The sequence below is a fragment of the Tyto alba genome, unplaced genomic scaffold, assembly GCF_018691265.1.
Source record: "Tyto alba isolate M040663 unplaced genomic scaffold, T.alba_DEE_v4.0 Super-Scaffold_42, whole genome shotgun sequence".
NCBI lineage: Eukaryota > Metazoa > Chordata > Aves > Strigiformes > Tytonidae > Tyto > Tyto alba.
This window is the reverse complement of record NW_024881318.1, coordinates 4,236,058-4,250,235: the sequence shown is the minus strand read 5'-3', so window position 1 is coordinate 4,250,235 and position 14,178 is coordinate 4,236,058. Positions and strand designations below refer to the sequence as shown.

The window sequence follows — 14,178 nt, the reverse complement described above, 5'->3', positions numbered from 1 at the left end:
GACGAGGGATTTTCGGGCTGGCTGAGGGGTTGCTTGGGCGCTGTGTTTGCAAACCTCACCGAGGTTCAACCCCCCTCTTTGAGCTCCGTTTGTCCCCGGAGAGCGGGATGGGAAAAGAGGGGACAGCAGCTTCTTGCCTTCACTTCACGGGGCAACGCTCCCGATTTCCCAAAGTCGCCCTCTTAAAGGGTGAGCAAGCCTAACCCGGGCGAGCCGTGGACCCCGGCTCCGGGGGTCTATTCAGCGGGGTGCTGAGCTTTTATGTGCACCCAACCCCAGAGTGACACCACGTTCGCCGAACGTACCTACAGTTAGGTCAGGAAAGGAACAAACAGAAACTCGGTGCCTTCCAGCACAATTTAAGGATCAAGGTGTTGAATTTTATTCGATTTCTTTCCTCCCCGCCGCCGCCCCCGAGGATGCTCTGTCTGTGTCTGAGGGATCGAGGAGACAGACCAGCCCCCCGGGCTGTTCTCAGGTTCCCAAAGCGGCGACCCCAGGGGAGCCAAAAGTTTATTTTATAAACGAAAATCACGGTTAAACCGAGGTACTCTGCTGCCGCCTGGGTAGGCGGGAGCCCCTTGGTGCAAGCAGGGGGCTGCTTGCTGCCCTGCCCGCGCCGCGGCGGGGGTCGAGCTGGTGTGGGGGTGCAAAACCCACCCCAAAAACCGGCGCTCGTGAGCTCACGGGTGGCTTCTCCTCAGCTCTCGCTTTGTTTCCAGGTTTCTCCCGAGCGCTGCACGGCGGAGAGGCAGCGGCGCGCCGGAGGGGCTCGGCGGTGAGGAAGAGGCCGTCGGGGGGGGGGGGGGAGGTCGCGGGTTGCGAGACGCGGGGCAAGTCCTCCTGGCTAAAAGTAGGAGAGCAGCATCCAGTCGTGCCTTTAGCTCTCTTGCTTCCTCAGCCTGGTGAGCAGCAGGTAAGGGGACGCTCCGAAATACCGTGGGGCGCTGCACCGCGAAGCGCAAGGTGGTGAGAAATCGCTCGGACACCCTCGCCTGCCCAAGCCGGGCTTAAACCCACCACAACCTTATAGGAAATAAAGCAAAGGTTTCTAACTATGGCTCTGGAGGCGAAGGAGCTGACTTCAAGCGCCTGTCCTGCTAACTGAGAGCAGGAACTTGGGTCCAGAGCTCCAGCAAAGGCCTGGATCCCCCCCGGGAAAAGCTCCTGTTTAATCCTGAGTGGCCGTACAAGCTGCTGTAGCTGCCTTTGCTCGACGTCCTGAGCACGTCCCATCCGAGCTGGGGTGGGAGTCAGGACTCGGCGTCCAGCCCTCGTGCCATCAGTTACGAAGTTATGTAGCAGAGCTTGGGGTTTTCCTCTCCTTTATAGAGAGAAGCTCTGCAGGATGCAGGCTTTGCAAGGCCTGACTCAGCTCAAAGAGCCACGGGCTCAGCCCTTCCCGCCTTACTTACTCTGTCCAGACAGCTTTTGAAACTTTAGCCTTGGGCTGACCAGACCAGAACTCCACTCTGTCTTTCAGTTCTTTATTCTGCAAGGGAAAAAAAAAAAAAAAAAAAAAAAAACCAACAAACCAAACCCTCTCTCAGCATAACATAGCAGACAAGAGACAAGCCTGGATTCCAGCTAGGACCTGCTGCTCCTCCAGAAAGATTCTGGGGGGTGTTTGGGCAGTTTTTTTGTGCTTGGATTTTTTTTTTTTTTTTTTTAAAAAAAAAACAAGTGACACAAGTGTCGTACTGACACAAGCCCAGCAGTGTGAAGGGCCCCCTGACTGTTGAGAACTACTTTTGCTCTCTCCCTTCCGTACTTCTTTTTATTTTCCGACTTTACCTGTGCTTCCAGGGCAGTCAGCTTCTCTGTCAGGTTTTCTATTTTTTTATCTTGGCTTCTGAGTTCATTGTTCAGTTCCTCTGCCTGAGAGTTAAGAAATAAACTTTGCAAGAGGTTTGAAAGCTTCATGCATCAAAACCAGCTCCGTGCTGAGCCAAACCACGGAGTTAAATATCTCAAACAGAAGTGGAGCTGGCTTGGAGCTGGGGGAGCTTCGAGAAGCTTCTCACAGGGGGGCCGCCCCTATAGCCCCCCTCCCCTGCCACCAAAAAAACCCCACCACTCGCTCAAACCCAGCACACCCTACCAGGGGAATTGCAGACCGCTCAAGTCCTTAGTCTTTTACCATAGAAAAAGCTCAAAGTCGTCGACTGCTGGAACAATTTCCCAACGCCCGGTGTGGTGTTTCCCTTAGGATAACAAGTCTACCTCTTGTTGGCCTAGACACAAACCTGATGAGCGGCAGCTAATGTTGGGGGCCTTAAATGTTGGGATGCGAGCCGCTCTGCCCCAGCAGGTGCCCCCCCCCCCCCCCAAAGCCCCCCTCCCTCCCGTTCCTCGGCCTCACCTCCCCGATCACGCCGCGCAGGCCGTGGTGCTGCGCCCGGATCACGCGCTGCAGGTGGTTGATCTGCTCCCGGAGAGCGGCGATCCGCTCCCGGAGAGCCAGGCACCTGCGGGCGAGAGGAGAAGCGCCCAACGGGCTCCATCCCCGCTTTTTTTCCCACCCCCAGGGACAACTCGAGAGCTTGTTGCTAGCGCCGCGACGTTTCCGAGGAGGCGTGGCTGTAATCCGTGCAGAACTACGCCTAGAAAGGCTTCTTGATTGAGTGGAACAAATAAAACTATAGCTTGGGACATATTTTGCCTGCTAGGGCCACCCTTACTAGCGGCTGATAAGTAAATCTATGAAAAAACAAAAGGCCTTACCGACTCAATGCACCAAAGCAGCGTTGACTCCACGCGAGAGTCAGGAAAGGGGAGCAGTTCAAGGTGGAAGGAAAAGTGCTAGGAATTCGAGTCGAATCAACGCCTGAGAGCTGTAGGACATCAACAGCTGTCTTGGCTTCTTCAAGCAATCGCGGCAAATCGGTATTTGAACCAACGGCAATAATTTCACTACCCGAAGGAACTCGTGTCAGCGATTGCCCGGTACCCGACGTGAAATAATCCCCCAGAAAGAAAGGAAAACACTTTATCCCCGTGCATTTAATCACCGGTTGCTGTCTTCATTCCTTGACACCATCTGTTGAAGCATCTTTTCAAATGACGTTTTCTTCTCTATCAGAATTTTCTTTTCCTAAGGAAACGATTCAAGTTATATAAAAACTGCATTACACTTCCTGCCGTTTGATTAGCGAGGGAAGTTTGGCTGCACGTTCAACAGTTCCGCCCAGTGTCTGGAAACGGGCAGAATTCACCAATAACCACCTACAGCAACCTCCTTCAACATCAGCTGGAGGTACAAACCAGTCTGACCTCCCCGAATCGAAGCGGGAAGGGCTGACTGTACTGATTTAACCCTGCGAAAAGCCCAGACTCTCACAAAATAGAAGTTCTTGTCCTTTAATTAGCAAACTCCTCGGGTCTTGTGAGAGTCCGTGCTCAACGGCCAGGGGATAGTGCATTTCTTCTCCGTCCGCCTCTCAAAACCTTGTCCAGAGAGGGAAAAATCTGAGCAAAACTGATGACAAAAGTCGTGAATATCAGAAAAATGACCTGCACGCGATGGGGGTGGAAATAACGTTCGTTGACCCCACCTCGACAGTAATCCCAGGAGTGAGGAGGAGCTCAGTTTTAGCCTGGCATTCCTGCGGGAGTAATTCCCGCTGCGACTGAGTGCGTACATCAGAAAAATGATGCACGGTGCCATCGCCTCTCCCAAAGCGACGACCGCCACCGAAGGAAACTGACAATAAAGGCAAAGAAATTTTCGGCGAGTGTCTGTGCACGCAGCCGTCGGGGTTAAAATCGGCAATTTTTAGTGCGGGGGGGGCCAGCGTTTTCATTTCAAATGCCAGGATTGTGCCGATGGGGGAAGGTAAAGAGCAACTATTTAGGAGTAGAAATCGTCAATAGCTGCAAATTACGACTTCTCCCTCGTGCCCTGCGGTTTTTAAGCAAGCTCTGAAAGCCCGCGCTCAAATTGCGTGCTTCGTTTATCGTTACTGAGGTTCTCACTTTGGTGTAACGTGGCAGAAGCTTTTTTTAGTCCCGGTTCCAACAGCTAACGTGCCCCCAACCCCAGGAATGAAAATGAAATCCTCTTCCCGAGCAGCGGCACGCCCGGCGCCAGGGTGGGCAGAGACGAGGAGCGGGCGGCCTTACCTCCTCCATCCTTTGCACGCGGTTCTCCAGCTCTGCGATGCGGGCACATTTCTCCCGGACGCCTTCGGCAAGGAGGCTGGCGTTTTCGGAGCTTTGCTGGAGCTTTTCTTCTTCGTGGAGTTTGGAGGCCTGGGACCAAGGAAGGCGTTAACGCGGGCGGGGCGAGCTGGTGGACGCGGCGGGTGGGCAGAGCCGAGGCTCGAGTTTTGAGCCAACTCTCCCAACCCAATTCCAAGAATCGGGGACAAACCCGGAATCATTTTGAATTCCCCTATTTAACTTCCCCGCTGCGCTAGCAGAAGAGGCTCGGGGGCTCCTAGGTTGAAGTTTGCAGCGCAGAGAGCCGGAGCGCCCGTAAATATTTTGATGGTGAACAGGATGGTCGTGCCCACACGCGGGGGAGGTTTGTACCTGTATTTGCTGCTTCTCGTGCTCGTGGCTTTTTTTCAGTTCTTCTGACCGAGCCTGGTAATTCTCGTACAGTTTCTGGGAGGCAGATCTGAGAGCCTGTGCCCCAGCTTCTCTCGTGGCTTCCAGCTAGAAAGAGTTATTGCACGAGACGTGTTTATTGTGCTTTTTTTTTTTAAAAAAAAAAAAAAAAAGTGATGTTATAACCACATGCTGAAAAATAAGGCCTCTATACAAGATCAAATTTCAGTATTTCCCCTTGTCAACAAAAAAAAAAAAGAAAAAGGAATCCTAAACACCTGTGGGCACTATCTGGCAGGCATTTTTGTTTCCAAATGAATGCAGATTTATTCAGTATTGAGCCATCCCCTCGTGACAAACAAAAGATGGTGGCTTAAAAGGAGAGAGGCACTTCCAACCGCTTGTAAAGACATCTGCTGTCAACTACCAACAGAGCTGACTGTGCTGTCTCGCTAGCCATGCAATGGGATGTGTGGCCAGAAGAGGATTTTGGTTGGAATTCCCGTGCCTGCTGGAGTGGAAGTTTGCAGCAGCCGGGAAAGCGAAGCAGATTCTGCCCCTTCCCCGAAAGGAAATGCTCCGGCGCGGGATCACGGAGCGGCAGCGGCCGGGACCCAACTCCAGCTGGGCTGCAAGGCACACGTCTTCATCAGAAACCTTAAAAACCAACCCGAACACACCTTGATCTTCAGGACTTGGTTTTCCCTCTGCACCAGCAGCAACTGCTCTTCGGTTTCCTTCATCGTCGTCGCAACGGGACTGCAGCTCCAGCTCCAGCCGCTGCTCTTTGACTCCGCTTGAGTGCCCGGGACTTGAGGAAGCTGCCGAAGGAATCGCACGTGGGAATTGTATTAAAAAGAATAATAATAATAATAATAAAAAAAAACAACAACAACAACACAGCTGGAGCAATCGAGCTGACCCTAAAAGATCTGGCTTCTAATAAACACGCGGGGAGCACGGGGCGTCGGGGCCCGAGCAGCTCACGGGGCAGCCGCCAGCACAGCTCCTCCCCCTCCACAAAGTAACTGAAATGAAAATATTTGCTGTTGCACGTTCATTAGCTTTGCGCCATACTGCGGCCTCCTCGGGGAGACTAATTGGTGGCCAACACTTCCCCTCTAAAGAGCCCTGCCTTACTCCAGCACATGTGAATTGGTTGGACACACCGTTTCCAAATCTGTTCGCTCCCTAGGGGCTGCGCCTTCACTCGAAACTTCCTGAAAGTGCTTTTGAGTTGCTTAACCCCCCTTTTTTGCCTCCTGGAGGTGCTCACAAACGCCTGCTCCGTGCTTGCCTCCCAGCTGTTTTGAGAGCTGGTCCGTGCAAGGAACAGAACCTGCTGTCGGTCAGATTTATGCCAGCACACCCCGGCATTTATACGGCCTTTCTCACGTTACACCAAGTTCGTTTGTTAAAAATAAACTGCTACAAACAAAGGGCACTCTGTGCTTTTTAAAGGGTTCAGTCCATAAATCACTTTCTTTGCGCTGCAGAGGCCTTTATCCAACCTCATTCCTCAACTGAACAGAGAGAGGAGGAAGCATTTTTCAGGAAGAACTTTTCGTAATCAATTATTTCTTAATTAACTGTGTTTCAGCCCACTGATCCTTCCTCTCCCTCATTCCATAGTGCTCTCCTGGGCTCAGCTGGGATGCAGAAAAACTGCCTCTGCATATTATCATCACCGTGCTCGGCTGCTTAGAGCAAAGAAATAAGATATCACATCTACTAGGCTGAATCTCGTTGCTCACAAAATCTCTTACGGGGAAAAGAAAAAAAAAAAAAAAAAAAAGCATCTCCTACCCATTCGTGGTGGTGTCAGCATCAAGCAGGGCACTGCTTCATACGCCCTTTATGATTTGGTGTCACCACCGGAGAATATATATATTTTTTTTCTCAGTAATTGCCTCATCTAAATGATTTTATATTACGAGATGCTCAAGGATTCATCACAAAATTTTCAGATTCAAAGTTCCAGCATGCGTTCTGCAACTTCCTAAAGGTAATTGTGAAGAGAATGAAGAAATCGTCTTTCTCTGGACTTAATTCAAAAGTCTGAGGTCCTCTCTTGTGTCATTACGCACAAGAATTCATTAAATGCATTCATTAAACTCCGTTCTCCCCGCGTTTCCTCTGGGAAGGAACAACTCAAGACTATTTCACGCTCTCCAAGGCGCTCCCGGTTTTGCCGACCGCTGCCTCCAGGATCTGCCAGTCCCACGGGTCATCCTCCGCCTCCTGAGATACTGATCCTCCGGGTACCCCAAGCCGAGACTTTTGCTTCCAACAAGGTTACTCACTGCTCCAGATCCTCCTCACCACTTCCAGGGACCAAGCCCAGCCCTACAACTCAGCTCAACCTTGATGCAAATGGCTTCGTACCACCGGCGCGACGTTCAAACGGTCAAGCAGGTCGAACAGACGCTCGAGATACATGGGAGGGGGGGGTTGTTTTTTTTTTTTTTTTTTTGATGCATCGTATCACACGTTACCACTTTTAAAGTAGAACGCCTCCACCCTGCAGTTTCTAACTGCCTCGGTGCAGGCTGGCTACGCAAAGCAAGCAAGGAAGCTCCGACCGCACCTTCAGCCACGCTCCTCGCCGTCTCCCCGTCTCGGCCACGCTACCGGACGCCTTTTCACTTCAGCTGCAAAAGCCAAAACTTCTCGCTGTGGACACAGTTATCCCCCCCGCCGCCGCTCGCTGCACCGCTGAGCACCCGGCAACTTTCTCCTCGCGTCCCCCAGCTCTGCCCTGTCGGGCTGTGGCGGGGGGACACGCACTTAGGTGTCTCTTGCGACAGTCCTAAAAAAATCCTAAGCCCTTAAAAAGGGGTGAAAACCTCTCGCGACAGTCCTAAAAAAATCCTAAACCCCTAAAAAGGGGTGAAAACCTCTCGTGACAGTCCTAAAAAAATCCTAAACCCCTAAAAAGGGGTGAAAAATTCTTGTGACAGTCCTAAAACAGTCCTAAAAAATCCTAAACCCCTAAAAGGGGTGAAAACCTCTTGCGACAGTCCTAAAAAAATCCTAAACCCTTAAAAAGGGGTGAAAACCTCTCGCGACAGTCCTAAAAAATCCTAAACCCCTAAAAAGGGGTGAAAACCTCTCGCAACAGTCCTAAAAAATCCTAAACCCCTAAAAGGGGGTGAAAACCTCTTGCGACAGTCCTAAAACAGTCCTAAAAAATCCTAAACCCCTAAAAGGGGTGGAAACCTCTTGCGACAGTCCTAAAAAAATCCTAAACCCTAAAAAGGGGTGAAAACCTCTCGCGACAGTCCTAAAAAAATCCTAAACCCCTAAAAAGGGGTGGAAACCTCTTGCGACAGTCCTAAAAAAATCCTAAACCCCTAAAAAGGGGTGGAAACCTCTCGCGACAGTCCTAAAAAAATCCTAAACCCCTAAAAAGGGGGTGGAAACCTCTCGCGACAGTCCTAAAAAAATCCTAAAAAAATCCTAAACCCCTAAAAAGGGGTGGAAACCTCTCGCGACAGTCCTAAAAAAATCCTAAATCCCTAAAAGGGGGTGGAAACCTCTTAAAACAGTTCTAAAAAAATCCTAAACCCTTAAAAAGGGGTGAAAACCTCTCACGACAGTCCTAAAAAAATCCTAAACCCCTAAAAAGGGGTGGAAACCTCTTGCGACAGTCCTAAAAAAATCCTAAAAAAATCCTAAACCCCTAAAAAGGGGTAGAAACCTCTTGTGACAGTCCTAAAAAAATCCTAAACCCCTAAAAAGGTGTGAAAACCTCTCGCGACAGTCCTAAAAAAATCCTAAACCCTAAAAAGGGGTGAAAACCTCTCGCGACAGTCCTAAAAAAATCCTAAACCCCTAAAAAGGGGTGGAAACCTCTCGCGACAGTCCTAAAAAAATCCTAAACCCCTAAAAAGGGGTGGAAACCTCTTGCGACAGTCCTAAAAAAATCCTAAAAAAATCCTAAACCCCTAAAAAGGGGTGAAAACCTCTTGCGACAGTCCTAAAAAAATCCTAAAAAAATCCTAAACCCCTAAAAAGGGGTGGAAAAATTCTTGTGACAGTCCTAAAACAGTCCTAAAAAATCCTAAACCCCTAAAAGGGGTGGAAACCTCTTGCGACAGTCCTAAAAAAATCCTAAACCCTAAAAAGGGGTGAAAACCTCTCGCGACAGTCCTAAAAAAATCCTAAACCCCTAAAAAGGGGTGGAAACCTCTCGCGACAGTCCTAAAAAAATCCTAAACCCCTAAAAAGGGGTGGAAACCTCTCGCGACAGTCCTAAAAAAATCCCAAACCCTTAAAAAGGGGTGGAAACCTCTCGCGACAGTCCTAAAAAAATCCTAAACCCTTAAAAAGGGGTGGAAACCTCTCGCGACAGTCCTAAAAAAATCCTAAACCCCTAAAAAGGGGTGAAAACCTCTTGCGACAGTCCTAAAAAAATCCTAAAAAAATCCTAAACCCCTAAAAAGGGGTGAAAAATTCTTGTGACAGTCCTAAAACAGTCCTAAAAAATCCTAAACCCCTAAAAAGGGGTGGAAACCTCTCGCGACAGTCCTAAAAAAATCCTAAAAAAATCCTAAACCCCTAAAAAGGGGTGAAAAATTCTTGTGACAGTCCTAAAACAGTCCTAAAAAATCCTAAACCCCTAAAAAGGGGTGGAAACCTCCCCGGTTTCAAAGCAGTTTAACCCAACCCAAGACCTAATGCTCTAATTAGGCCACTACTACTACGGAGTAAACAGCTCTTCTTGCATCGACGTGTAAACCAAAAAGTTTTCCGCGACGCAGGTCAGAATTTTCTCTTCCAGTGGTTCTTAGTTTTGCTGCCTGTGTTTCTGGCTGAAGCAAGGAAAGGAACAGAACTTCAGAAATACCTTTTTCATGTATTCAGCTTCCTCAGTGATTTGGGAACACGAGGATCCGTAAAGGACGTAGTTGCCCTCTGAGCCGTGATCTTCCCGTGTTATTTGCTCGGTGAGCAGCAGGGTAGTCATCACTATACGTGCGTTTCTCTGTTCTGTACGAGCGAGAGAAGAGCGAGGCTCGTTTCATTATGCAAGGATGGAGAATAAATCCATTATTCCACCCCATTTAATTCCATTTCAAGCTCAGGGGCATGCTGGAGCCAAGCGGGCATTGCAAGCTGCAAGCACCAAACATTAAGGACCACTTAAAACAAAATAAAAATGCAAGCAGCTGATTTTTTTTTTTTTTTTTTTTTTTTCCTAATGGATGGGAAGAGAGATACAGTCACGCATTATTCTCACTGAAAACCTCAGTGAGTTTTTAGTGGCAACCTACATCCCAATCCCCTATGATTTCAGAAAACATGGGGCCAGAGATCCCAGGCAGAAAATCACACATGCATGCTGTTTAACTCAGAAGAAAGCAAAACTTTTGCCATCCACCTGCAAAGTTTATAAACCAAACCTGATTATCCTGCGGGCAGTAATCCCACTGCCATCAGGGAATTTAGTCCACGCTTGGCTCTGCATTCCCAACCCTGACCCCCACGCCAGTGCAGAACCCCCCTCCTGCTTAGCTGGAAGAAGCAGCCCAAAGCCTGAATGATACCGTTAACTCTTAGGGAAATAAAAATAATAAAGAAACAACCGAACTACCCATCCGGGGTGTAGGTGGGAGAGAAGAGAAAAGGCTTTTTTTCCTCAAGGAAAATTAAAGTCCCGAGCACCTTCAGCTGGGTTTGTGCTGTGCAATGGTGACATCCAGTGTCAGCTGCATTGCTCTGAAGCGAGCGGCTGGATCCCCAGGAGCCCGTTTCCAGCCCCTTCCCAGGTAGCCAGCCAGCTCCCCGGCGCTCGCCGGATAAACCGAGATTTGAAGCAGAGAATTTGAAGGAGCTGGAACCGATTCGAGTTAGAACAGAGGAGTAATAAAGCCACTCCGGGAGCACAGAGGGTGCGGACGGGCTCGCAGCGGAAGAGACAAGGAGCTTTACAAAGCCGACAGGTGTTTTACAATATTCTTTTCGTTTTAAAACGCCTTTTAAAACCCTGAAGTTCAAGGTCTCCGGGCTCCGGCAGTTTAGCTCGGGAGCGGTGCCAAGCCCTTGAGGTCGTTGAGTCATCCCCAAGGCAAAGTACTGCAGCACCAGCCAGGAAGATGCCAGCACATTCCTTAACTCGCGCGTTTTCTCGGCAAAATATAAGCAGGCAACTTGAAACATTTCTTGATGGGGTGGAGGAGGAATGCCAGGTCCCCCCACCCCACCCCGAGGTAACTGCCCCGGGGGGGCTCACCCACACCAGCGACATCTCCGTGCAGACAACACCACGAGGCTAAATTAGAAATTAATAAGTGTAAAGAAACTGAACCCACGAGCTTTAAGTGCCCCGCGTAAAGAAATCTCATGCGTGAGCTTTCAGTGCCCGGAGGGATACTCCTTAGAACTCCGAGCAGCGAAACAAAAGCTCTTACTACTTTCTTTTTCACTCTTGGCCACCTTCTAAAAGCAGATGCCACATCCCCGGCCATCACCGAGCTGATCTGGACATGGGAGAGAGGAGGAAAATCAGGTTGCAAAAGAGTGAGCTACCTTTCCTACCACGGCTTCTCCCTGAACAGGGGTATCCAGGCACAACCCGTGAGGGCTTTGACCTCAAGCCAAAAAAAAAAAAAAAAAAAATATATATATATATATATATATAAATCACTCACTCCAAATATCCCCAGATTTCACAAGGCCACAGTTTATCCAAGCTGGGAGATGAAGCAGAAATCCCAGACACCTACAGCCGCGCCACAAATGAGTTTTTCCAACAGAGCCTGGCTCCCCAAAGCGCTACAAGGGGTTAAAGTAAGTTTGTTGTGGCTTGCTGGCTGCTGTTTGCCCTCCCGCCTGCAATCCAGCAACCCCCTGAGTCACCCCAGACAAAGGCGAGGCAGGATCAATTCTCCTTTCAGCCAGCACTAATCCAGGCTGAAACCTCTGCTCGCCCCGGGAGGGGAGGGATAAATCCTGGAATGGAAATATTCTTCAGCTCTGAACCGGTTGAACCGGGCGAAGCCGGGCGATAACAGCTCTCAAACTGGGCTGGGAGTCCTTCGGGAGGGCCCTCCTTGCCCAGCTGGGCAACCACCAGCACCAGGGCAGTAGCGCCAAGTTCATCTATTATTCTTCACAGGTTTTGGTGGGCGGGAGAATGGCAGAGATTTGGGGTTTGCAGACCAGGAATCCCGCTGCCACCCTTCCAGAAACGCGCCTCGGAGCGCGCGGGATTTTCTCTGCTAGGCCCAGGGTCGTCAACACGGGTGCGACAAGCGCAGCGATATCCCAGTTATATTTTATCCCCAAAATCATCAACTCAGGTGCAACAAGCGCAGCCATACCCCAGTTATATTTTATCCCCAAAATCATCAACTCAGGTGCAACAAGCGCAGCGATATCCCAGTTATATTTTATCCCCAAAATCATCAACTCAGGTGCAACAAGCGCAGCGATATCCCAGTTATATTTTATCCCCAAAATCATCAACTCAGGTGAGACAAATGCAGCCAAACCCCAGTTATATTTTATCCCCAAAATCATCAACTCAGGTGCAACAAGCGCAGCGATATCCCAGTTATATTTTATCCCCAATATCATCAACTCAGGTGCAACAAGCGCAGCCATACCCCAGTTATATTTTATCCCCAAAATCATCAACTCAGGTGCAACAAGCGCAGCGATATCCCAGTTATATTTGGGTGAAAAGCCCAGCGCTGCGCTTGCCCTCAGGGTGGGTTGCTCGCTCGAAAGCTCACGCAAACAAAAATCCAAGGACGCAGCAAGCAGGAAAGGTTATATGCAAGGAAGGCCCGGAATTATTCACAATAACGTTATTTTGAGGAAGGTTCATGATAAAAGCAGCGTTTATATCGTTGCGCTCTTGGCCAGAAAGCAGCTCCTTGGGCTTTGCCCACGCCAAAAATCAGTGACACGGACCCCGTGGGCCACGGGTGTCTCGGAACAAGGCAGGGGACAGCCCAGGTTTGTCACAGGCTGGCACCTCAGCGGGACACTTGGGAATTTAAAAGCACCTCATTGGAAGGAAGCCAATTAATCGCCGTTCCTGGAAAGGGTCCGATCAAGGAATTCCCTGTCAGGCTCCAGCTGAGCGCTGGGACGCCAACGCAAGGTTCCTGCATTTGGAGGTTTTATTTTTTTTTTTTTTTTCCGCACACACCAGGAACAGCCCGGTAAAAAAATATCACGCTCCTTCCACAGCTGAACAGGGGTTTATACAATATTTATTCGCCTTTTTCATGCCTGGTGCCAGGGCAGGAAAGCGGTGATTTGTTACTGTTGTTCTCACAAGCATTCGGAGAAACCGTTTTTTTTTTGTGGTTTTTTTTTGTTTGTTTGTTTTGGTTTTTTTTTTTAGGAAATCATAAGCAGACATGTAAAAGTGACAAATACACCGTATTTTTTTTTTTTTATATATATATTTTTTCCCACTGCAGGAAAGCGCTTCTACAGACAACCCGGGGGGGGGGGGGGGGGGGGGGGGGGGGGGGGGGGGGGGGGGGGAGAAGATCAGATAAGCAGTGACTAACAACACAACACACAATTAAGGGCAAAGAAAATCAAGGGAGGAGTTGGGGGGGGTGGCAGGGGGGGAGGAAAAAAAGGTTTTGCAAACAACCCGCAGACTTTTGGCCACCAGACATTCGCTCATCCCGACGGCATGAGAAGAATAATTTGCTTTGGGCAGAGTCGTTAACAAAGGAGGGGGGTGTGTGTGTGTGTGTGTGTGTGTGTGTGTGTGTGATACAGGGAAGTTAAAAAAAAAAAATATATAAGAAGAAATGGGAGGCGGGAAAAGTACCTGCGGGGGGACTGGGGTTTGGCGGGGTTTGTTTTTTTGGGGGGTGTGCTAATTTGGGGGGAAATGCTGAAAATGCAGGCACGGTGAGCGAGGGACTGCGAGGTTTAGGAGCTCCCCCCCCCCCCCCCCCGCCTCCCTGCAAAGCTGGGAATGGGATTTGTCCCCTAATAGCACCCAAAGTGGAGGGGGGGGGGGGAGAAGGGGTTTTTTGGGTGCCACCGAGGGGGGGGAACCCTTTGGGTGCCACCAGCGAGGGGGAGGAAGGGTCCCCCTCGGGTGCCACTGGAGGAGAAGGGGGGGGAAGGGATCTTTTGGGTGACACCGGGGGGGGGGGGAGGGGGAAAGAGGCCCTTTGGGTGACACCCGGGTTGGGGGGGGGGGGGGGGGGGGCGGGATGTCACCACCCCCACGGGGGACAATAACTACCCCCCCCCCCCCCCGCACAGCCCCACGCAGCCGGAGCCAAGACTCACCTTTGGAGGGGGAGGACATGCTACCTGCCGGAGCCTCTCCCGGATAAATCAACCCTTAACCCCACACCCCCTACACACACACACACCCCCCCCCAAAAAAAAAAAAAAAAAAAAAAAAAAAAAGAAAACAACCTATTGGGGTGTCGGGAGGAGCCAGTGCTGCGGCCCCGCCTCACCCCGCCCTCACCTGCAGCCCGGCCCTGGTGAGAAGGGCGGGGGGGGGGGGGGATGTTGCTGTGTCTCCCCCCCCATGGGGTGCACCCCAAACCAGCCTGTGAGACCCCAAACCACCCTGTGAGACCCCAAACCAGGCTGTGAGACCCCGGGGAGGGGGGATTTGGGGGGGGGGGG

General features: G+C 50.4%; 1 protein-coding gene across 3 annotated transcripts; it reads right to left on the bottom strand.

Annotated features, from left to right (window-relative positions):
• Nucleotides 1-358: 358 nt before the first annotated feature.
• Nucleotides 359-13,889, bottom strand: CCDC68 (coiled-coil domain containing 68). 3 transcript variants are annotated; one of them, XM_042804752.1, is made up of 10 exons: nucleotides 13,828-13,889; nucleotides 9,401-9,543; nucleotides 5,232-5,372; nucleotides 4,534-4,659; nucleotides 4,123-4,251; nucleotides 3,012-3,094; nucleotides 2,363-2,468; nucleotides 1,795-1,878; nucleotides 1,416-1,492; nucleotides 359-847 (listed from the first exon to the last, which is right to left on the bottom strand). In XM_042804752.1, the coding sequence occupies exons 1-10, from the start codon at nucleotides 13,844-13,846 to the stop codon at nucleotides 538-540; spliced, it is 1,218 nt and encodes a 405-aa protein (XP_042660686.1). In that variant the 5' UTR covers nucleotides 13,847-13,889; the 3' UTR covers nucleotides 359-537. The 3 variants fall into 3 exon arrangements, with proteins under 3 accessions (XP_042660686.1, XP_042660687.1, XP_042660688.1); XM_042804753.1 differs by having other exon boundaries at nucleotides 736-947; XM_042804754.1 differs by having other exon boundaries at nucleotides 736-902.
• Between the last annotated feature and the right edge of the window lie 289 nt (nucleotides 13,890-14,178).